This window comes from Apteryx rowi, unplaced genomic scaffold, assembly GCF_003343035.1.
Source record: "Apteryx rowi isolate R43461 unplaced genomic scaffold, aptRow1 scaffold_161, whole genome shotgun sequence".
Taxonomy (NCBI): Eukaryota; Metazoa; Chordata; class Aves; order Apterygiformes; family Apterygidae; genus Apteryx; species Apteryx rowi.
The window spans coordinates 1,558,242-1,583,691 of record NW_020447875.1 but is presented as its reverse complement, the minus strand read 5'-3'; the positions used below and the strand labels follow the sequence as shown (position 1 = coordinate 1,583,691).

At 39.8% G+C, this 25,450-nt stretch overlaps 1 protein-coding gene across 2 annotated transcripts; it reads left to right on the top strand.

Annotated features, from left to right (window-relative positions):
• Window positions 1–10,242: 10,242 nt before the first annotated feature.
• Window positions 10,243–25,209, top strand: SLC25A46 (solute carrier family 25 member 46). 2 transcript variants are annotated; one of them, XM_026059889.1, is made up of 8 exons: window positions 10,245–10,529; window positions 12,462–12,504; window positions 14,470–14,527; window positions 15,049–15,126; window positions 15,898–15,998; window positions 19,222–19,278; window positions 19,840–19,897; window positions 22,800–25,209. In XM_026059889.1, exons 1-8 carry the CDS (start codon window positions 10,277–10,279, stop codon window positions 23,376–23,378), a joined length of 1,227 nt encoding a protein of 408 aa, XP_025915674.1. In that variant the 5' UTR covers window positions 10,245–10,276; the 3' UTR covers window positions 23,379–25,209. The 2 variants fall into 2 exon arrangements, with proteins under 2 accessions (XP_025915675.1, XP_025915674.1); XM_026059890.1 differs by lacking the exon at window positions 19,222–19,278 and having other exon boundaries at window positions 10,243–10,529.
• Window positions 25,210–25,450: the final 241 nt, after the last annotated feature.

Genomic DNA, 25,450 nt, shown 5'->3' with positions numbered 1-25,450 from the left:
GCAGCGTGCCAGGCAGCAGCAGTGAGAGGCATGGGGCAGGCCTCTCACCTCCTTCTTGCCCTTTAAAAAAGCCATTCCTGAACAGTAGTACCCTTGAACTACCCTGTAAGGTTATCCTTTCCCAGAATAGAAAAGCAGTTGGGACTGAGACTTTTTTAAAAGTTAAGTCTTTTTAAAAATTTAACAACTGACATTTAACACAGAACTCTTGGTATTTTAACCTTCTTTTTGACAATGGCTAAGTATTTTCAGTTTGGAGAAATGTTGCAATTGTTGTACTACAAGTGCAGTCTCTGCTTTTCAGTCCAGTTTTGATTGTGCTTTTTCTTTTCAGAACTATACTGTCTTAACTTCATAAAATCTTCTTAAAGCACTTGGCTGACGTTGCATAACAACACCAGGAACTCAGAGAATTTGTCAGTTCACATCTAGTGAGGCAACTTATTATGGCTAACTATAAAGGTAAACAACGTCAAGGCAGCTCATTATAGTGTGAAGATACTGTCAATGTCCTAACATCACCCTTTTAAAAAGAAAAAAGAAACAGAAATTGATAGTAGCATAAATAACCGCTATACAGGCTTTTAGCTCTTCAAAGTTTTTAAACTACTTATGCTTACAGAAGCTTTAACTAGCATATACAAGCAAATAAACATTTCTGTAAGGTTACCACAGAACTGGAGAGCCACCCTTATTTTGGCTTGAGGCTTCACATGAATCGCACCATCCAAAAGCCTGTTTGTTCACTAGCTATGGGTTAGCCAACTGTGGGAGAAAAGATTTGGCCTTTTACTTTCAGAGATTTTGAAGACTCTCTGAAAGTAAGATGACTGCTACCTTATCAGAGTGTGCTAGGAGAAGCAAATGGATAATATACATTGCTGCATTGAGTGCCCTTGACAAATGCATCTGTGGTTTGGGGACAAGTGTTTTTATTAACATGGGGAGGATTTGCATGCAATTGGTGGTCATCAGTCAGAGTTGCATTAAGTGTTGTTTGGGTTTGTTTTCTGGGTTTTTGTCTGATGTGACAGGATTTCTTTGGAAAAGGGTGAACCAAATCTCTATTTAATTTGATCCCAGTTCCTCTGGGATGGATGATTAAAATGGTAGTTTACAGAGACAGCCTACCCAGTGCCTATTATACTTGGTAAAAGTTTCCAAAAATTATTACGTTTTCTGAAAAAAAAAGATGTTGCTTCCAAACATTTTGGATTTCACTATGACGGCTAGGGTTAGATGGCAGTGGCATAGGGAAGAGCAGTTATAACTCCATTACCTTCAGTGGGAATAAACAGACTCTCAACCAATAATGACTTTATTTGTTCCTTAAAAAAAAAAAGAAAAAATCCTGATTGTGGAGGAAATAGTGGAATCAACTGAAAGGAAAACTTTAGGCAGAAAAACACGAGTGAAACTGAGAGTCATCAAAGGAAAGAGAATTAAACGACTCTATTCCTCCAAAAATCTAAAAGAAGAAAATAGCAAAAGACTAAACGAATTCCAAGAGAGTCTAAAAGCAGAAATCAGGGGGGATTTAAGTATGCAACTTGGGAAATGTGAAAATAAACAGCTGTCATCAGAAGGTACAAGTTAGAAAATGGCTAAAAAGGTACCAGCTGAAGAAGGGAGGCAACCAGCATCACAATAAAAATCGTAAGTGCCAGGGAAGATGAAAATGACTCAGTAGTATATTTTCCAGTTTAAGGTTCCTTGGTCAAACACATTTACCCAGTAACATTTTATTACCTTCTTTATTTGATACGACAAAGCAAACCCAAATATTATAAATAATTGGAATGGAGCAAATATAGAGAGAGTGCTGACTGACGAACTGCATAACCACTATGCTGTGTGCATGAAAGCGCACTGTGTACTAGTTCACAGGAACTCTTAGTAACAAATTTAATATAAAGATATTGTAATGCAGAAATCTCTGGTATCTAAAATACCATCTAACTTAACCAGCAGCAACTAGAAGTAAAAAAGGAGGAATAATATTACCACAGGAAAGGGCAGTTAACCTGGATTTTTCTGATTTTCTCATTGTCCTGATGAGGAATCAAAGTCACCTGTGCTAAAACAAATGAAATTAGAGATTTTTTCTCTTGCAAAATACCATAACATATTGTACCATAACACATTGCTAAATGTACTTTGTTTCACCTCAGACACCATAAAGATCTACCTCAATCTATCTGACCAAAATCAATGTTGTTCTTTTCCCACTGAAAAATTTATATGTCCTAAGTTTATAGTATTTATCTACATTTTTATATATAGATAAATTTATATGAAGTAATATAGTGATTCTGGTATATCTTTCTATTAACTAAGGACTTCACTGTTATAATGAGGTAAAAGGAAAATAAATTCTGTATCTCTGTACTTATACAATGACTCTATAAAGCCTTTATGGCTTATCCCTGAATACATGGAAAAGTGTATAAACATGAACTTATACTGTCTCAGTTTTCAGAAACTTTATGTAGGAATCTTTTAAAAATTCTTGGTAAGCAAATTTATCTTTACAAATACAAAATTTAAAAAAACTAATAAAACAGATCAGCATACTCCATGTGAAATCTTTCTCTTGTCTTCTCCCTTTCATGCCTATGTTATACAAAGATAATGAGATATTGAATGGTCTCATTTATAATGAATAATTACAAAGCCTAAGCAGAACTAGGCATGGAAAAAGAGTCATTTCAGCTTTTAACTCAGATTTTTCTTTGCTCTATTAGTTTGTGTCACACTCTTAAGGGGAGATATTTTTCTTGGTTCAAGAAAAACAGTGGAATATTCATGCTAATCTMCAGTGACGCTAAGAAGATTTATGCTTAGTAAATTTCTGTGCAGAATTTGCCTTTTGTTCTATAAAAAAGCTCTTGAAATAAATAAAAGTAATGACATTTTTCAAAAATCAAGAAAGCCATAGCATATCTTGAAGCAAGAGATAGATGTTAGAKAATTTATTTCTCAGCCAGTTTAGGATTCTTCCATACTGTACATATTCCAGTGTTGTACATTCCTTTTAAACTTTCCTTGGAATACTACTGTGCATTTTATTAAGATTCCTAGTGATCAAATGTTTCAATTTTTCAAGAAAAAAAATATACTATGGGAAAAGTCAAAGAAAGAAACCCCACCAAAATTCCTTCTGTATCTTTTTGTTTTAGAAGGAGAGAAAAGAATTACAAGCTTGTCACACTGCAAAATGGAAAGGAACTCAGCTCGTCAGGAAGTGTGTTTCTTCCAAAATGCCTCCAAGTTCCCTAAATCCCTTCAGTCCCTTCAGTTTTCTAAAAATAGTCCAACTACATCTTTGATTGCCAGCTGACTCCTTGGAAAGCAGCTCCAGCAAAAACCAAGGTCCAATTATCTAGAAGCACCTGAAGAACCACAGTAGTGAGTATGGTATTACTATAATGTTACAATGGGCTATATTAAAGAAATTTAAATAATTGCTGACACATAGCAAATAATGCTGACGTACAGTCAAAGCAAAGCTGGTCTAAATCATCCAAAGGTCAGACCATGAAGCACCAGTGAAATAAAATCTGTTTACTATTACAACCAGGTATCCCCTTATCTACAATGTTTAACAGAGGTTTCAGAAAGCCAGGCAGATCGTTTATCCCAGCTGTGCACCAACTGCCTTGAATGCAAGGAAATAAAGTTGTTAAATCTGTATGTTCTATATTAGATGCAAAATTAGAAAAAAAAGAGATTTTGATGCTATAATCACTTATACGTGTATATCCATAGCCTTGCTAATAATAATAATCCTATGGCAAATTGGTATTTGCAAGCAGATGCATTAAAGCGAACTTCATTACAGAAAGAATAAAGGTAATTTCACATACCATTTGTGCCCTATTTTTCCTCTCTTTTATTTCAATTACTTCTGGTGAAAAGACCTATTAACAGAAAACAAAATTTACTGTCCACATGAGTAATCAGACAGTCATAACAAACTCAGAAAACTGAGAAAAGTATTTTAAATTAACTTTTTACTTGCTGACTTGCAAGGCCTTAAGCACATACTTATTTTACTACCCTGAACAATTCCATTAATTCCARAAGGATCATTCGCAATAATGAAAGTAAGTATGTCCTTAGGTACTTACAGGAAGCCTACAAATCTGCAGACTGAGCAGTTATCCTGAAAGACTTCATAAAGTTGAAGTGAAGGGGACAACTGACCACATGACCCTTTTCCAGATCAAATTTGAATTCCCCCACTCTGCAAGTATTTAAGCATGTATGTAGCTTTATATGCATGAATAGGCAATTTCTTTGGCTTCAAAGAAACGATAAACCTCTGTGAAGTTAGGTAAATATGTATTTACAGAATCAGAGGTCTATGAAAGTAACAGAGCACAAGTTAATGCTATACAGAATTGCAGAATCACAGAATGGTTGAGGTTGGAAGGGACCTCTGGAGATCATCTAGTCCAACCCCCCTGCTCAAGCAGGGTCACCTAGAGCACGTTGTACCTTCATTGGATGAACAACTTTTGTAAGAGTTCAGTCTATTGGTTAAGCAGAGCCAGGGAGTGATGACAAGTTGCATTTATACAGCTTTGTAAATGATATGAGAAGAGCAGGGAGTTGTCAGATGAAATTTTGGGGATGTCTGGAGCTTCTTTCTGAAGTCATTCCACATTAACAAGCAAATATCCTCCCATGATAGCTCTGTTACAGTTTGGCTTAGTGAGATTAAAAGCAACTGTCAAAGGAATTTATGTGCCTTAACTTAACAAATTTCTTACTATGATAATAGCATTTTAAACCTGTTTAACCTATAAAGCAAATAATGTTCAATACTAAACTGAATAGAAAAATCAGATTATTATTGATAGGAAAAATAGAGATAATGAGGCTTAAATGTCCCCCAGGGATTGGAGGCCTAACATGGAACTACGGTCCTAGGTGGGCTTAGTTGATGCCAGAGCTGAAAGAAAGCAAACGGAGAGGCTTTTGCTCCAAAACCACCAAAAGGAGATGGCATAAGAAAGCAAGGAGGAGAGAGGCTGCCTACTTTTCTGCAGGAAGGGAAGGGGAACCAGTCAAAAGCTATCTCAGAAATTATCTGCTGGGGAGCACAGGCAGGATGAGGAAGGTGAGAAATCCCGAATACCAGACCCAGCTGTGCTGAAGCAGTTGGTCTCACACTTGCCCTTCCCAATCCCTACATAAAGAATGGGGCAGGAGGGCCCTGGTCTGGATTTGGATATTGTATTGTATTGTATTATATTATATTATATTATATTTTACTAAGCCTCTCCAGGGTGAACCCCACCACAGCCAGCCTTTGCTGGTCCTTGTCAAGGAGGTCACAAAGCGCAGAGCTACATGAGAGCCCCCAACCACCATGCACCTCCTCTCCCTGCTGTGCGAGCGACTGGGCTGTTTGCTCTGGTTGTGGCTGTGCTGGATCCAGGCCCACCACTATGGGGCAGTTGCCAGGGACACAGCCAGCCTGGGGACAAGGCCGGCCACGATGGGGGCAGGCAGAGGGAGCAAGGCTTTTCCCCCAGCACGGATGCTGGAGGCAGGGTCACAAGCAGGAGGGAGGCGGGAATGTGCTTCTYTATCAGTGTCTTCTCCACTACCACTGCAAGGTAGGAGGGAGGGAAAGGTGGGCAAGATGTGTGGGTGGGAAAGTGGGGAAATAATAAGCTTGGTGAAAAGGYAGAACGAGTTTGGGGTGGGAGGCATTTAAGGATCAAGGGAGAAGGCTGGAAAGGCTGGGGCAGTGTGGCAAACTTGTGGTGTGCCCCTTCATGCCCATGCATACACTTCTTCCTGCTGGTCTGCCTGAGCAGAAGCACCAGGCATGACCTTCCTCTGTAGTGTGTCCATAGGAGCAGGAACCTCCTCTAGCCCCCTGACGTGGCACAGAGCCTGGGGAGAGGGATGGCCGGTGGTTCTGAAGGGTTTCTGCTGCTTTCACTCACCCCTTCTCTTAGGCTGCAATCCTTAGAAAGGGGTGAAACATGCCTCTTGCTCCCTACAGACCTGCTCTCCTCTCTCATAATTTGTGACTGTTTCATAGCAAATGGTGGAAATCTGGAAGGTTCTTACACTAAAAATGAATCCCCAATCATGTATGAATCACAGACTCATATGGTAATCTCGTTCAAGTTGTGACAAGAGGCAATGACAAAGGCTCTAGGCAGACTGAGTGGCTGGCTTCACTTTGTCTTCAGCATCCTCATCTGGGCCAGAAAAAGCTAGTCTTGATCTGTCATTTCAGCAGCAGTACCACTACAGTAGTAGGCTGATATTTTGAAATTCCCAGTGGTTCCTCTGCCACTCTCTCAGAGACTGCTGTCTGTACATGTCCTTTTATTTTGGTGTGCTGGATTTTTTTCTAGCTGCAAGCTTGCCTGTGGCTAATTCAGTAAGAAAAGTCAGCAAAAATGTATCATTTGCTCTCTTTTATTGATCTGGACAGACAATACTAGGCTGTAAGCACTTCCGTCATCATATTCAGAATTGTAATTTCTCTTTTTCATCGTTAGTGACATTTTGTGTCCAGCCTATCACAAATTCGTCAGTGTGTTGAAGACAGAACTGCAGTAATAACTTTGGAAGAACATGACATGTATTATTAACTATGTATGACATTACCAATTGCATTTGCCCATTGTTATTGATATTTAACCTTTACCTTCCTTCTACAACTTAAAACTGCTTTCCAAATACATTTACTAAGTGATCAAACAAATTTAGATAAGGCTGACACAGACAGTTTCTTTGTTTGGTATTGATTTTTCCCTACCAGAAATACTGTTAAATTAAAGCAAAAGACATTTTTCTTGTGCACAGTGTTAGCACTTCAGTTGATTGAATTCAAAAGTCTATACTAATCAGTACAGTCCTCAGTGTAAATAAATGTGAAATATTTTACACCTACAGAAAGTTTTTTGCCATGTGAGCACCACATGAGGGACAAAATAGCAGTGTGTGCATCTTTGGCATGTAAATTATCCAGATTTCTTCCCCCTTTGCATTGAATATGCAGAAACTAGTGCTTCTTTCACTACGCTTGAAGCTTCCTAAATGACAGTTTGGAAACGGGATATGGGATAGAGAGAGTGCCTGTGTCCCTTAGTGGCACTTCTATTACTGATGTGCAGAGCATGTTTGTATTCAGCCATGCTAAAAAGCCGTATCTGTGCCTTTAGTGTTGCCAAAATTTATGACTAATCTACTTCACATGAAGTTCCCTGATCTAGTTCATACCACAGCCACCCAAACAGTTGTACCAGTACAACTGAGAAGCAGCATAAATCCTGCCTTAGCCTGCAGACTGAAATGAGTCACTGGGGATAGGGGAGACAGAGAGACCTTACATCAGTGCTGCTACTGAACACTCTGTAATATGAAACCACATCCCAAGATGCATTTTCTTAATATTATCAGCCTAAATGGCACAGAATGTTTTAAAACCAGTTATGTATTTCTTGCAAAACAGTGGCTCATCTAAGGCAATGGTCCTACTGCATGCTTGTTAAAAGCAAACCTTTAATGGCATGCAGTTCCCTAAAGACCACTTCCTCCCCTTCCTCCAGCAATCTATCTATATTACTGTAGATTCTGCTTGGCAAGGATTACTTTTTTCCAGAATGGTCATAACAAAAAAATACATAAAAGCCATAAGCAGGGCAGATAAGCATTGTTATTACCAGTTATGTCCACATGGCATCAAGCATAGGGAATTCTCAGGGGTGTCCCTTATCCCACAAATCCTTGCTTCACCCATAACCAAGGTCTCCTACCATTTTTATCCAGTCCTGCTTATCCACACTAAATGCTTATCAGCAATCCCATCCACCATTCATATAAATGAACCAGCTTGTGCCCTGATTGCTTCTGGCTGTTGGGAGAAAAAGCTGCAGTGGGAATCACTATTTCTGGCTTTGGCGGTGGGAAGAGACAGGGTGACCTAACAGCTGTGGAGGCACTAAGTCTAGAGTCAAGGCACATCCTATCTTACACAACAGCTTCTCCTGTAGTTCAGAATAAAGCAATCTTTGACCTCCTCACTTAAACCCTAGAAGAAAGAATGAAGCCTTCAACCAACTCAACACAAGTCATCTAAAATCTGCACATAGAAGGATCTTTCATGATTACTTTGAAAACAGTCAGTTTACAGATAGACAGGACTGTGCTTACTGGAGTCTTAGCCAAGGCTCTTGAAAATACAGGAAATAAAAGAAGTTTTGTAATCAGGGCTCTGATACAACTCCAAATTGCTACCATAGCAAGAGTACTTGGTCCTACACACAACAGAGATGTGTCAGAGAATGCCACCATCTACTCTGTCCTGTAAAGTCAAGCCTCAAATCAAGATTTAAGCTTGTCTGTTTATGCCAAGCTTATGCCATTTAGTTGCCCTTCACAGAAAATATAAGATTCTCCATAGAGAATACTAGGTAACACACCCTCCAAATTGCAAAATAAGACTACATTAGCACACCCAAACATTACTCAAAGCTCAGAGATTTCTCTGTACTCTACATAGTCTTCTGTATGACAGATGTTTCCACTACTCCAYGCTCATGTAACTTCATGTCCTGCTACTTGCCAGAGGCAGCCTTGGAAAAGGGCTGAAGGAAATGTGGGGAACTGCCATTTCACAGAAGAAGGATCTTCTGAGTGACTGGATGAAAAGGCAAATTTCTCCATGTTCTTCTGCCAGCCAAGGTCAAATTTCCAGTTTCTATCAGGTCTTCTCTGCTGGGCTATTCCTTTGACAGAGATGCTTCAGGGAGTCTATCATGAAAGTAGATTGAGCAGCATGAAAGCATGAACTGCAATAAGCTGCACAGGTCTCAGAAAGGGGAGAGTGTGTTTCCTGTCACTCCCATTAGCCCTGGAAGGCAGCCTCACAGACTCTTTAAGAAGGAGAGAAGGAAAAAAAACTCAGACTGAGGATAGAGCTAGGAAAGCTTCAGTGAAACATACAGTGATCTATATTAACCTCTTCTGTCCCCTGTGCTTTTAGGCCACCAAATTTGAAAAGGTTATAGTCAGCATGACAACTCATCAGGTGCCTATGTCAAGATCCACCCTAGTTTACAGTGTGAGAGCTAGGCTAGTGGCTGCACTGGTGGGCCCTTTACCTGGGAGGCGCTGGGCCAGGAGGTGAATCAGGGGATTGCTGCAGCATCATGTGCCACCCCACCCCACCCCTGGTGTCACCCACACCTGCAACACTGAGGCGTGGCTGCTTGGCTGCTATCTCAGCACACAAAAGCATGTTTGGCAGGCCACAGCACCTTATTTATTGAGCACCTTGTGCTGGACTGGCTCCAGGGAGAATCTTGGTCCTATCTCGGCTTTGTACTTTTGAGTCGTGTGTATCCTACTTTCAAGGTCTCGTTGCATGGGATAAAAGCTGCCTGAGCAAGGGGACCCAGTGAGGGAGGGTCACCCAGTAGGACATTAGGGGCTGCAGGCAGGCAGCGGGGAATTTGGCAAGGGATAGCCACCAGCCACCACTGGTGCTTCTGCCCAGATCAAAAAAGCTAGTAGGGGATGACCCGGGCTGCTTTAAATTGCGTTTTGGACACGAGACAGCAGCTGTCCTGCGAGGGGGCACATGGGCAGGACTAACGCTTTGCCTCACCACACGGAGGGTGGGGAAAGGCGGCCGGGGCGGCACGGCAGCTCCCCGCCCGGCCAGCGGCAGAGGCACCCGCCGAGGCCGCGGCCGGCAGCGCCGTGTCGGGACCGGTCCGCGCTCGCGCCCCGCTGGCGCCGGCGAGGCCTGCGGGGGGCAACGGAAACGGCCCGGCCAATGGCGGCCGGCAGCGGCCTGGGGCGGCACTAGCGGCCCCCGGCCCCGCCGCCGCCTCAGGGCCTCTGCGTTTCCGCGGCTCGTGACCTAAAACCAGGTACCTGGTGCTTAGGTCAGTTTGTGTGTTCGTACTTTTAGTGCCACCGACACCAACTTCCACCGGCTCAACGTCTTCCGGCCCGCCCCCGCCCCGCGCTGCCGGCGCCGCTCCCCGCTCCGCCGGCGCAGCAGGGGGCAGCACCGCCCGCGCCGCCGGCCGCTGCAGGAGGAGCGAGCACCATTGGCCGCCGAGCCACCGGCCCCGCCTTCTCCCTGATCACGTGGCCTCACGCTCGGCTTCGGCGGCGCACGGCGACCGCTCCCGGCCGGAAGTGGCGCGGGGGAGGCAGGTGCGGGGCCCCGCTGCCGTTACCGCCGCCGCCGCTCCCGCCCGCGCCCCCTCCCCCTCCCCCCGCCGCCATCATGCACCCGCGGCGCCCCGAGGGCTTCGACGGCCTCGGCTACCGCGGGGGCGGCCGGGAGGAGCTGGGCGCTGGCGGCAGGCCCTTCGGCAGCGCCGCGGAGCTGAGCCACTGGGTGACGAGCCCGCCCGACATCCCCGGCAGCCGCAACCTGCACTGGGGGGAGAAGACGCCGCCGTACGGGGCGGGGACGCCGCTGGGGGGCGCCGCCCTCAACGAGGAGCCCTGCCTCGGGGCGGGCGGCCCTGGCGCCGGTAAGGCGGGGCGGACCCGGGCAGCGCCGCGCCGCGCGGGGCAGCCGCACCCTCGTCCCCCCCGCCGGCGCTTGTGCGGTTCCCCCGGCCCCCCCCGGGACCGGCCGGGCCGCCTCGGAGCGCCGCGGGGTTGCGAGCGCTGGCGGCTCCCCCTTGCGAGACCTGGGCGGGGGCGTTTGGTGGCCGGGGGCGCCGAAGAGCGAGGGGAGGGGAAGCGCCCTTGGCAAAAGGAGAAGCTGCTCCTTTGCCGGTCGCACTCACATACCCGCGCCCTCTCTCACCGCGCGGGAACGTGCAGGTGTGATGGAAAGTGCCAGAAGCCGCCCTGCAGCTTCTGCCAAGCAGTGCACGCTCAGCTCTTTACTGCCCATGTAAACTATGATCTCCTGAGGAAATACTTGATCTCTGGTAACTTGCAAGACCAAAAACATCTTCGGGTCTCGCGTGTGTTTCGTAGGGCTCATGTTTTCTGTTGTTGTGTGGTCAGTGTTGGTGTTCCTGACCTTGTGTCTCCTGGCTGTTGGCCGTCTTGTTGAAATAGTCACTAGGGCACGAACTGCCAGAGCGAAAACAACTTCGGTGCGTGACAGTGAAGGAATTGTAAAATTGGTAGAGTCTGGGGAAGCAACCACATTCCACTCCTCCCAGTTATTACTGGGAAAGGGAACTGAAGCCCTCCTTAATACAGCAGTGTTTTACAGCCTTGTGAAACTGAGACGGTTAAGAGAAACGTACTAAATCAAGAATAGTGAAACAGAACCCTGAGTTGCCTGCATTACTTTTTGTCCTTTAATTAAAAGGATATTCTGGAACAGTTTATGTACACTTGTTTATCAGAGTTTTACAAAAGTCTAACTTAGTTACATTTACACTATATTTCTTGGGGTTTTCTTTTTTTCTTTTTTTTTTTAATCTGTAACGCTGTTTTTAGGTCTTTGTCTTACAGGAGCCTGTGTATAACCCTTAATTTATCCATCCAAGCACTGATAAAAAATTGTTAGATGCTCAGGCTTTAACTTCTTTTGTCCTAGTTGCTCATGCAGGTTGTTGATTCTGCATTTTAGAGGACTGATAAAGATTTCCTATATCATTGAGTCCAGTCCCCTGTTGATGGGGGGGCATTATCAACCCTCTTAGGAGAGCTGTCATGTCTGTGTGGAGCTCCACTGAAGTGACTGAGATTCTGCATGTACACAGTCTGCTTGCACCAGTAACTTACAGGGCTGAGCATTAATTTTCCATTTGCCTTTACAATTATGACACTTTTAAAAAACCTTTTCTGAGTAATATCTGTCTAAATATCTGTAAATACCTGCCTGGTGATAGATAATAGAGAGCTGAACCCATTTTCCTGTTGGTGTTTTACTGGTTCTCTAGTAAAGGTTTTGCAAAGAAATGGAGGCAAACAGCTAATTTGAAAATTCACATCATATTGATGTCCACTATTATGTGGTGGCATTTTGTGTTACCCCCACTTAAGCTTCTCTTTTTGCTGTCTTTGGTTTTAAATTAATTTCTCCTTAGATATATACATTTGCAATTCAGAATTGTTGCAAACTGTCATGCATGTGATTCTATGTCGCTGATTTGAGTTAGCTTTGTTAGATATCAAAAGATGGTGTTTTACTGTAATTGTTCACTTTGTCTCACTTCTTCTGTATCTGACATTTCATTGTAAGTAAAATGTTTCACATGCTTAAAGTATGCACAAACTTGGATATGATCCAAACTGCAAGTATACCTCGGTGAATAATTTTTAATATCCTCTCTTGCTGAGTTGACATAAATGTTGTGGTTTAGTGCTTGTAATTTTCTGAAGCAATATGCTTCAGCTTTATGCTATAAAATTGGTTATTCGAATGATCTGCATTCTGGCATTTTTTTACCCTTCGTGGTTATCGCTGCTGTATAATCTATTTTCATTTCTTTCAGAGCAATTGAACAGATTTGCAGGCTTTGGTATTGGCCTTGCAAGGTAAGAGTTGTGTAATATTTTTCAGTGATTATGTTGCAGTAAAGGTATAGCTGTCTCTTATAATCCCTGTATACATTTTTGTCTTGTGTTTTTATGTCAGTAGGCTATGTAACTGAAGTGCATGTAGAAACCTGCTACCTAAAAGTAATGTAGGTTTCTGTTTCTCTAACTGAAGTGTTCTCTCTGAAAATTACTCCATTAGCAGTGAATATAAGAAACAGTTTTTTTGTATTCTATGCCCGATCTGTCTATCTACCCTATCACAGCAATCTAAAAATAGCACAAGAAAATTGCTTCCGCATTTGCTACTCCTACTAATCTTTTTGAGTGATATGAATCTTCCTAAGAAGGTAATAAAGTCTTTAAGTTTTATAACAAAGTATCCTGGAATAGTAATCTTGATGTGGCAAAGTGGTCTAATATCCATTTTATTCTTTATTTATGGTGATTCTAATTACCGATACTATTTTTTGAGAAAGCAGTGGACAGCTTTTTATTATTATTGTTTTATTCCTTGTTGATCTGAATGTGAGACTTCAGAGAGAGGGGCTTCTCCCATCAGAACATCAGAGTGCTTGTGGCATTTTTCCAGTTGGCCCAACATGAGAAACTAAGGTTTCAGTTTCATGGACAGTTGAGGTGTGCTGCTGTTTAAAGAGGAGGACCATAAAACTGTCCCCCTCATCCCATTGTTATCACCCTTGATGCCTAGCAGAACCCCTTTGAGCCAATATGACTCACTAAACCAGAAGGCAAAGTCAGTGAAGGTTCTGGATGTTTTTTTGCTGTTTCAGTGAGTCAGTTGACTAGCTGTTAGAGGCAGCAGAGACCAGCTAAGGGTGGGAGGCCAGGAGGGAAGGGATAAAGAATAGGAACGACTGCTTTCAGCTAGTAATGAGCTCCTTAAATTTGATCATCACATCTCATGAAACTGCCCACCCCCCTTCTCCTACTGCTTCCCTTGCGCTGGCTTTGCTGCTTGTTCAGACCCCCTGATGAGCATGCTGTGTTTATTAAAAGGGGGTTGAACAAGCCACTACAAGAACGGTTTATTAGGTAAGAGAGCTGGAGTACAGAGGAACTTTCACACCTTTTGGGAGCAGCAAACTGCTAATTAGCTTATGGTTTGTGAAACTGCAGCCTCAGTACTTTTCTGTTCCAATTAATATTTGTTTATCCCAAGTAAAATCTCTCCAACAGAGAGCTGCCCCAGGTGCGCTAGCAGGTTGGGGGTCAGAACTGTTACCTGGGATGCTTGAGACAGAGTCTGGAGGTTTTGCTTCCTAATCCAGGTCACAGATTTGAACCCCATACAGATCAGGGCTCACTTGGATGCTTTGGGATGAAATGAAAGTTTCTCTACGTGGCTCTGAGCACAAGTCCTGTTTTAGAACTAAGAGAACTTTAMTCTGAAAATTTCAGTGAAACGCTATTGGGAGCAGGGCGGAGTTGGTTTCAGCCAGTAGCATTCTCTGATGAAAACTGTATCACTGAAAAATTCCAAACTAGCTGTTAGTACCAGTCCTCTCGCTTGCGAGGGAAGGTCTGGATTAATCATGTGTGGTATGTGGGATTAGCATAAAACTGGAAAATAATCCTCCTGATCCTGGCTCTGCCCTGATTTTTGTTTCCTCATGTTTTGAGGGGGAAGGGTTTAAGAATTTCCATACTTCTTGTCTATGAAAAATGGTGTATATAAAGCCAAGGGCTTTTTCTTAGTGAATGTATGTGTCAGAGGTNTTTTTTTTTTTTTTTTTTTTTTTTTTTTTTTTTTAATGCTTGTCCCTTTGTATTATTGGCAGGCTGTGTGGCAGCCCTCCAAAATACCTCATTCTTTCACTAGGTATAAAACTTGTATATAGTTTTTCCAAACACTGATCTAACATTGTTAGAGAAAAACAGCAAGCATTTTGAAATAAATTTACAGTTACTTCCAGTGCTTTTAAATACACTTTTCTTTTAAAGCCTATTTACAGAAAATGTGTTGGCACATCCCTGCATTGTCCTGCGTCGTCAGTGTCAGGTATATCTTTTATATTACTTCTTCCAGGCAGATCTCCTGTGTTCTGTAGTGTTTTTATGTGCTTTCATTTTCTGTAGAGTATAAGGAAGCTTTACAATTTTTAACAAGACACTGCTAGATTATTATGTTTTTATTTGTAGCATACATGTTTTCCATTCCAAAATTTAACTTAACTCCAGCCTTCATGTTATTTTTCATTTGGATAATGGGAAATAAACTATGGCAAATAAGTTCCTCAGCATTTGTGAAACAGCTTTCAGATCCCCATTTATGAGCAGAATGCTTTGTCTCAAGTATTTTTTCATTTAATGCTTTTTTGTTGTTCGTGTTTGTATGCTTAAAATGTAAACAAGTCCTGCCTTTGTTTTCTTAAACTTCAGTGGAGAATTTATTAATAATTTTGGTAACTTTGGCTGACCTTTATAGAGTTTTTAAGTCCTTATTTTGTAAGTGCTTTTTCCTTCAGAGTTGTACCATCTGCAAGTGTGTTTATAAAATGCCATAATTTATATTTTTAACAGGTTAATTATCATGCTCGGAACTATCATCTCACTCCATTTACTATTGTCAATATTATGTACAGCATCAATAAGACACAGGTTAGTATTTGGTGTCTGGCTGTAGCTGTGCAGTGAAGGTTACTAGAGCACATGTATACTGAAGCATCTTTAACTCTTGATGCAATTGGTAGTTAAAAAAGCATGGGTGTTGCAAGGGGGTATTATTTTTGTTACAGAAATCTTTCAAAAAGATGGCAAGGGGTTATTATTTTTGTTACAGAAATGTTTCAAAAAGATGACTGTAAAATTATTTTATCAAGCTTAATATTTACTGGTGAAAGGTTGTAGATATTAGAAAACAAAGTTCTCTAATCTTTCATTAAGATCCATAAAAAGGAAAAAAAATTTTTTTTAATGGGGATAAAGAGATTATCCAGAGTTAAATGACTACTTCCTAAGACAGTAGTGCACAAATTTCCAATTCTGCATAGTCCTTGGGGGGGAAAAAACCCCTGAAACTCAAGATAACAAAAAAGTAGGAAAGGGCTTCCTGGATTTCTTACAGCCATGCTTTAACGTCTGAAACTCATTTTGTCTAGTGGAAATGGCGTTAGATTTATGGTACAAAGTATCAGCAGAGAGAGAGATGCCTCTAAAATTACTGACAACTATTTGAAATTATATAATAAGGTAAAAGTTTCTTCAGAGTTGAAAAAAGTTAGTTGTCCTCTGAATTTGGAAATACTGAAATTTAAAGTTAGATTTATAAAGTTAGATTAGGGATTCGTTGAAACTTTACGAAAACGAGCAAGAAGGTGAAAAGATTAAGTTTTATTTTGCTTGACTCTAACTGCATACCTCAAAATACAGGGTCCAAGAGCTCTTTGGAAAGGAATGGGCAGCACTTTTATTGTTCAGGGTGTAACCCTTGGAACAGAAGGCATCATCAGTGAATTTACACCTTTGCCAAGGTATTGCATGGTGTGTGGGTGKTTTTTTTATTTGTTTGGTTTTTTTACTGCTTCTAACAAATTGTTCATCAGTTGTTGGCTTATGTTCAAAGCATTAGAAATGTAAGGTTGTTTGAAAAACTTGAATTGTTTAGAGCAGTCAGGCACAGAATAGGTGGTTTCAGAACAGTATGGTTATCTTGGCAATTGTAACTTGTAAACTGTATGTTTGGTATGTCTGCCTAGCAGTCTGAGTATACAAATAATGTTGCAAATTAGTATTCAGTACAATTCTACTGGCATGAAAGGACTCATAAGTTTATTTGGTTTTGTACGTATTTTGTGTTGTGTGGTACTAGCAAATATCATCTCTAAAGTAAAAAGTCCTTGGTTTCGTTATTCTAAATAAAGAAAACTTGGTTAATGAGCCAGCACTGACATCTTGCTGAACATTTTCACTGTCTTTGGAAGGTGAGAAAATAAAATGGCCTGCATTACTAAATTAAAAGACATGTTAAATTTGAGTCCACGTGGCTGTCGGCTTTGTCTTCTGTCCTCCTTTACCAACAGCTATATGTACATTGTTCAGTAGTCTCATAATAATAAAGGGGGTCCAACTAAAAATATGAGTGACTACATTTAAAGATGTATTCGCCATTCTGCTTCACTGTGCCCATCTTATGCTATAGTAGTCTTGTAATCATTTTATTTTGATTTGTAACTTCACTTAGTTTGTTTGCTGAATGATAATTCCAGGATTATGGTAAAACATTATGATGTTTTTCTGCTTTTAGACAGTGTAATTAAAACCTTTTTGTCTGAAGATTTTTTCCTCGGTGTTTCATTTCATAATGGTCCAGAGCTGACAGTAATGGCTGACTTTAGTAATATATATTGTCAGTTTTGTTATATATTTTAAGTGTAAGCAGTGTACTGTGTGTGAGATTTTATTACATAAAGTCACTAAAACTTCTAGGGAAATGCAAGCCGATTCTGAGATGATCAGTAAGTCAGGAAAAGATACTTAACAGTTGCAGGGCTAACACTGAGGCTGGTAAAGACCTTTCTTGGAAAGGATTTTAGGAAGGCAGACAAGTGATTAGGTTTTGAGGCTGGTTTTCTGTACTGAAGTTTGAATGGACCAGAGAGCTTGAGAAGCAGGTTAGCTTTGAGAGGAGACAAGTGGCTGAGTTCTTAATGTGTGGACGATCACTAAGTTTTTAGGGACCTGGAAACTGAACTCTCCTTAAAAATAAGAAATGTGGGCAGGCTGAATCAGGGCTGCTATGAAGCATGCATGCGTACTAACAAAAGAAAGTCCTTGCAGGTTCTGGCAGCTGTCATAAGCATTACAGTCATTCATGCTTAAATTATATGTGGTATGTACTTAAGCTTTTTGATCAGCTTTGTCTCATAGGTAACTGAAATTGCTAGGAATACACTTTCCTCTGAGTGTGACTTGGTATTCATATTTTTAAATACTGCTGAAGATGATGTTTTAATTCATGAGTAGTGATAGAGTGTGTGGTTTCACAGTTCTGATTTCTATCTAGTGTAAGCAACGATTTTCTTGTGGGCCAGTTGTTTAGCAGTTTGAAAAATAAGCTGGTGCTGCTGCTGAAAGAGTCAATCCTACCTGCTAGTAGTTGCTCATTCTTTCCTGAGTGCTACCCTCATCCTTTTGCCAACACAGCAGCTGAGTAGTTACATCGTGAACTGGATTGAGGAAGTGATCTGGCTGGAATGGTCATCTTTACATGCACCAGCCTGTGCAGTTTTCTACTGGATCAGCTCCCTTTCTTATTTATGGCAGCATGCATCCTTGGGCTGGCACAGGGAGGTGAGGTTATTACTTGTAGCAACTACTGCCAGCTTAGCTGATTTAAAAGATTCATCAAGCTCCAAAGCAGACAAGAAGGGGACTGAGACGTCAATTCCAATTCCTTATCATACTACAATAAAGGCATCCCTCTGTTTTAGGAGAGGGGGCCAGAAGTGTACATTAACATTTCTGTGGCAAGCTGGGTGCGGTGCTGTACTTGACAAACTCATTCTAGTTTTGTTCCTTTAATGCAAGAATAGTTCTGCCTAGTGGATTGACAAGTTAGGCTTTCGCAGATCGCTTAGTTTGGCTGGGTGACTGGTTTCATTTTCCACATCTTTTAAGTATTATGGCTCAGTGGATGTCATCCAAGTGTCCATGACACCCAATGATCTTCCCTTCCTCTTTAATGATTGGCCTATGTATTTAGGAAAGTGATACCTCCTAGTAACACACAATTCTTCAGGAAAGAGTAAAGAGTTTCCTTTCTTGGATTAGAGTTGCTGTAACTACAGGCAGAGYGGGTGAGTGTGATTCTTGGACAAGAATTGAAGCTGAACACTTTAAAGCTCATTGTTTAAAAATTCATAGTCTAGTATGTCCAACATTTCAGACAGAAATATCTTTACCTTAGAGCTAGAGTATTTACCAAATGTATGGCTGTTGGATGTCATCTTGAGTTAGTGTGGAATTACATTTTCTGTCAAATGTACTGTAGTTAACATCCATTACTCATATTTTGAAGTGTGCAACTAGAAAATACTACTGTAAAGGGTGTTTTTTTTTAACCACCTTTGTATACAATGCAAATGTTTTGTTTTGACAGGATATGCTGAAGACTAGTCATAAGCGAAAAAACTTGAGTTAAGTCTGTACAGAAATATTATGCAGCTCCTAGTCTCTGTCCTTTCTCCATTGTACTTTTTGGTCTTGTATAACTGTATTATAATGTGATTTAGGTTTTCAGAAAATAAACAGCAACTGGATGAACATAACCTCAAAGAACAGAAAAGGCATAACCAAACCAAAACATAACCAAAAATATGTGTTGGTAAAGGAAGACTACCGAGATGTAAAAATTTCAACGTTCCCTCAAAATTGGTTTTAAGAAGTGATATATAAGGTTACTAATAAATGCAAGTCACTAAAGCTAGTAGCTATGAGAGCTACAGAAACCTTATTAATCAGCAAAGCTATTTTTGTTAGAATATCCAGCAGGGCGGAATAACTTCTAAAAGTTAAGCATGAGCTGTTAAATGATATGTGTAGCTGATTGCAGAATTTCCCATAGTAGAAGGATAAATTATATGTAGACTGTTAGTAGAACAGCAGTATGAAAGCTGGATATAGAGACCCATGATATAAATGCTTGAGAGTAACTGTTTCTATCAATATTAAGGGAAATACTACTTTTCTTTCTAGAGAGCTTTCACATAAATGGAACCTCAATCAGATAGGTGGCCACCTTCTGCTCAAAGGGTAAGTATAAGTGTAGCATGTGTTATTACCTTATGTCTTATTACCACTTACCATTAATATCAGTTTTTCATTTTCAGAATCTTATGTGCAGATCTTAACTTCGAACTGTGTGAGTGATCACAAACCACACAGGTCAAGCAGTAAACATACAGCAGTTTAATCTGCAGCTGTGTTTACTTGACAGGGGTGCTAATGCTGATTTTCGTAGTTTGATTTGTGAACAACCTTAATTGTGTATGCCAGTTTCACAAATTTTTTTTTGTTACTAGATTCCTTTGTGTGGAGCCTCACTGATTTAAAAGATCAATTTTTTAATAATTAAATTCTGATTTCTGTGAAACTTCAATTGATCTGGTCAAGTGGAAATAAATTTAATGCTTACTGCAGTTCAGACTGAAGCTTATCTTGACTTTTTAATATGCACTGTAGTAATTGAGTTATGGTTTGTTAGTTTCTGTCAGGCATGACTTGATAGGTGACCTGTATCAACTTTCAGTTACAAATTTGGCTAATACTGTAGTATTGTCATGACCTTAATTCTTATTTTGTTAATTTTTGCAGCTTAACACATGTGATAGCAATGCCTTTTTATTCTGCAAGCCTGATTGAAACTGTGCAGGTAATTTACATATATTTATAATATTGTAAAAGATACAATTATTTTCTTTATAAGTTAGATTATGTGGAGAAGTGAGTCCTTGTCTTTGGATTCAGGTGTATGTTGCGGTAGTTATATTTATTTTGCTTGAGACTGCATGACTTATTAACTTGGAGAGAAAAGTATTTATTAAAATGGGTTTATTAGTTCTACTATTTTACGTAGAAACCTAGGATAAGAAATGACATTTAATAGAGTTGGAATACRTTATCTGTAAGATGAGAACAAGTTACATCTGTATGTTCTGTAGCAGATAAACCATAAAAGAATTATACAAGTCTTTGTCATGTAAAGGTTTTAAAAGGCTCCCAGAAAAGTTATGGCAGTGACCTTCCCCCTATAACAATTATAAATTGTTATGATTATAAATGTTTTCTAATAATTCAGCTTTATGTTGTTAAAATACTGAACTCTATTATTTCAGGGCTGCTTTCATCTAGTCAACTTTCTGCTTTTAAATTTTAATCTAGTTCTTCCTTAGCTGTGAAAATAAGTTTCAGGAAAATATGGATATGTCACTAGGGATATAGCTTAACTTGCTTTGTAACTGCATAAAGTAACCCATAGCACTGTATTGCAGATTATCTTTTAGTGAGTTGAGTTGTTGCATCCCTTTCTGGAGAAGCAGACAGGGCTTAACTGTGGGGAAGCAGCCCAGGGTAATTCTTGAAGCTAGTTCCCTATAATGGGTTGCTCCTAATTAATGTGAAAGCATCTTTGAGCACCTAGTGGAACTCTTCTGTGACGTGAACTCTTACATGGAGGATTAGTGCAAAACAGTCCTTCTCATGTCACTCATTTAAAGTAATTATTTTGATTCACAGTGTAGACAAGCTGTAAGTACTGATTTAGAGCCAACTGTTTAAACTTACAGTTCAACTGTTGATGGGTTTTCTGCACAAGAGCCTGTAAGGGGCAAGAGGCAAACAAGGCTGACTTCTACAGCTTCTTAGTTTCAGTGTGTGTTCTAGAGGCAGGGACTGGATTCTGCTCTATGCAGAGGATCCAAACTCCAAAGAGCCAGAAGGCAGTTTTGTTCAGGTATTTACATTGCGTATATTTTTGTCTGAAAGGATGTTAGCTGTGTTGTTGGAAACAGGAACATGTTTACTGATAAATGGTAGAAGTGGGCATGATTTAGATCCTGTCTTAATTTTCGAAATAAGTAAGTTACTTGTGCTAGGTAGCAGCCTAATTTAAAGAAAGAAGGGGGGAAAAAAAAAAAGCGCCTCTACCCCAGCCTTGTAAACAAGTGAGCATCTTTGTAAAGAGTTATTTATGAAAGTAATCCCAGTGAAAATTTGGAGGATTTTAGGCTACAGAGACTAGCTGTGGACTTGGTACATAGTGAACTCATCTATGTGTGAGTGCTCTGTGAATATAAAAATGCAGCATGAAGTGTATTCTCCAGCTCCTCAAAACATCATCATAAACCTTCTTATTAGAAACACAACAGAAGTAATGTGAGCATTTGTCAAGACTTTATTTATGCTGTATTAATCAATGCAGAGGAGCATCTTGACTTACCAGATTTATATTCCTGTATTTTACATTACTGTACATTATATTCTTGTACTGCAAGAGGGCAATGACCAACCAAAAACTATAAAGATTGTGGGGTTTGTTACTAATAGTTTTTTATATTAACTGTATTTGAATATTTTAATTCTGATGAGATATACTGTTCAACAATGTTAATTTGATACTTCTTATATATAATATAATTTCATTCCTATATATACAAAAAATACACACATAAAATACACACATACTTCTCTAAGTAAGTATACTTCAAATTTCTATTTCCAGTTACCTGGATGTAGCTGTCACATTACTGTGTTTTCGTCTTTAACGTTTCAAACCACATGGTGGCGTGTTTGACAAAACTAAGTGCAGCTTTGAAGTGCAGCAACTGTAATGATATGAGGGAGATGAGGACTCAGTTGCGGTTATAATGCAATACTTATGCTTAGAGTCAGGAACAGCAAAATACTTTCAAGTATTTGAACCAGTTTCTCTTCTGTCGTGAGGGCTTTGCAGGTTATTTCCCTGAGGATCGGGAATGTTATGTCTCATCCTGACATGTGGTCAGGACACAGCTGACATGGACACAAAGACTTGGGCACTGAGAACTCCCAAATTAAGTTTGGATGTAACAGTGATGATGAAACATTGAATCTGTGTAAGCATGAGAAAGGGAAAAAATGTCTTAGTCCTATAGTCATAGGTGGCGTACAACAATAAGAGAATTACTACATGAATTCTTTATTTTCATTATATGAAAAAAATTACCTCTTTTGTAAGGAGGTAGCATGAGTAAAGAGTGCTATTTTAGATACTAAGAATGRAATGAAAATATCCATAGCTGAACCTATTCAATTCCAAGTAAAAATGATCATTTAACTCAAATTTAGTTATGGAAGTCTTTATATTACGCACATCGAAGTTCAAAGACTTCAGTTAAAAACCCTAAAAAACAGGATTGTTAGGTTAGATAAATGCTTCCTAGCATTTGGATTCTAAATAGGCATTTCAGTACATAGTGGTTGTTGTGCAAAACGATACGTTTTGTRATATGCTGAAAGTTCAATGTCTTTGGTAATAACACAAGTAATTGGGATGTAGATTAAATAAAAGATGCTCAAAATATAGGTTCACTTTTAAAAGCAAGTTTACTTGAACATTACTGAGAGTGTTAGAGCAAAAAAATTTATAATATCAGTATGGCTGTTTAGATATGGTAGCATATAAATAGGTAACTTTCTTATGAAGATGAAAAAAGTTGAGCTGTGGTAAGCAGAATGTTGAAGTGGATGTCAGTATGGCTATGAAAGGGGTTGTAACTCTTCCCTTGTGCTTGTAGAGTGAAATCATTCGAGATAATCCTGGAATTCTGGACTGTGTGAAAGAAGGGATCGGCAGAGTTGTAGGCATGGGAGTACCCCATAGCAAGCGTCTCCTTCCTCTGATGGTGTTGACTTTTCCAACTGCTCTACACGGAGTTCTTCACTACGTCATCAGTTCCATCGTCCAGAAGCTTGTTCTGTTTGTTCTGAAAAGGGAGAATTCCCACAACCTCCCGACAGAGAGCTCCGCTTCTGTGCAGAGCATGCTGGATGCGTATTTTCCAGAACTTATTGCTAGCTTTGCTGCTAGCCTTTGTGCTGATGTCGTGCTTTACCCACTGGAGACAGTTTTGCATCGCCTTCATATTCAAGGGACACGCACAATAATTGACAATACAGACCTTGGCTATGAAGTGCTTCCCATCAACACTCAGTATGAGGGCATGAGAGACTGCATAAATACTATAAAACGGGAAGAGGGAATGCTAGGTTTTTATAAGGGATTTGGAGCTGTTATAGTACAGTATGCCCTGCATGTAGCTGTTTTACAGCTCACCAAAATAATTTACTCAACACTGCTTCAAAATGTTTCTTAATTTGTTCAGGTGTGGATTTAGCACAGTGGTCTAGTTATTTACCAATGTAATTATTGTTAAAAGTGGCTTAGAAATGACATTGAAGAATACACTCTATTGATTCTATCTACATAGTAAAAGAACTTATTTTAAAATTTGGAATTTAAATTCCTAAATGTCATTCAAAAGTACTACTTAAATTTAAAATGATAAACACCAATTGAATAGTATGTGTGGTCATACAGAAGGGAATCAGATTCTGGTGGGAATGAGGTTTTACCTTTCCTCTTACCAGTTAACTAGCATGAGGAATGGATATGAATTTTTCGTCTCTGCTTTATAAACATCACATCTGATATTTAATTTGGATTGCTAGGCAGTTCAAAAGAATTTGTTTTCATGAGTTGTAAGAACCTGGAAGTGGGAGAGTGATGGGTTTACTGATCTTTTAAAAATGTTTTCACCTTCACTGTTAATGGAGCTGCGAGCAAAATGGAAATTGTAAAACTTGACTAGATGAAAATGTCATAATTTACAGGTACATAGAAGATTTTTCTTGCTTTCACTGCTGCAGTGTGGCAGGAGAAGATGAGGTAAAGTCCTTTGCTTTCAACAAAATACTCCATAACCAAAACTTAGTTTTAGACAAAGCTGAACAGAATGCAGAACTTGGCTGTCTTGCGGTTTGTTAGCAGGGCTTACAATAACTGAAGTGTGTGAATAAAGCAAGTTAGAAGCTGATTATGTGAATGTGTAAGTACCATTTTTAGTCAACTTTCCACTCAGAACTTGAGAGTTTAGTTTTACTCTGGTACACTGTATAAGAGTAGAATAATCATGCAAATGTATTTAGTATCAATGTGTACCCTTGAGTACCAAGTACCAATGAAAGCATAAAAGATTAATTGGCCTTTTCTAAAGTTTCGCTTTTGTTAGATTGGAGAGGTATATGCAAATATATTGAACAGCCATATATATAATGTCCACTTACAATTTAGCACCGATGTCCTTTGTTTAAAGTCTTTGTTGGATTGGATTTTTTGTGAAGCAGAATTAAGTGTGTTAACATGTAAGCTGACTGCTGTTATGTACTACTTTTTGCCCTCTTTCCCTGGTAAATCAAGGCTTTCAGTCTGAAAATGAGTTTTGATCATTCCAAACAACTTTCAAGCAGTTACAGAATTCTTGGTTTCATCAGTAAATATAATGAAAGCTTGAAGGGGAAATGATTTTAGCAAGTAAAACAAGTGTGTGGAAAATCACTTTTAAATTATATAGAAGGCTGTTGTCTTTTCACACTTCTGTATGGCAAGTCTTTATCTCTGTGAATACTGTAAATTGATATGCATTTAACTAATCTTAAGCATTGTATAGTAGTCTGCCATGACTGCTTTCCGTAAGTGAAAAATAATGAAAAGATGTTGCTGTTCATACCTTCTGACTATACCATTTGAAAGTCTGCTTTGCTATCATTAAACAAACTTTCATGTATTTTAAATAAGTGTTGGAATGGAAAGTATAGTGAACTTGRGAACTGGTTTTATTTTGAAATATTGTTAATTGCAAATTTAGTGTATAAATGGAATCAAATAAAGTGAAAATACACTGTAAATATTTTGAAGAACTAATTCACTAAAGAAGCATAAAGAGGAATCCTGATCTACATGGTATTTTGTTGTATAGATTTTCCAGTGGCTTTTTTTAAATTCTTGAACTCTTCTGAATGCTATACATAATGGAGGCTATAACCTGCCCTTACATATGCTGTGAAAGATAAGTTCTCAGAATGGTGTCATATATTGTGCTACAATCTTGACTTGCATTAAACGCTTATGCTTGCTGTCATCACCAAGAGTTTCCCAGTTCTGTGCTACACCACGCTTCTACTTGGTACCTCTAAGCAGTGTCAGCAGGAACGCTGTCAGCGTGCAGCAGCTCTTCGGTGGTGGGGAAGCAGTTCTCTGTGGGTTGTTATCTTTGGTCGTCTTCCCATCAAATAGAATGAACGTGTTTTGAGTCTTTGTGTATACTTATTCTACTTTCCAAAAAAATTAGTTTTCTGCTGTGTCTAAAGTTGCTATTTTTACCCATGC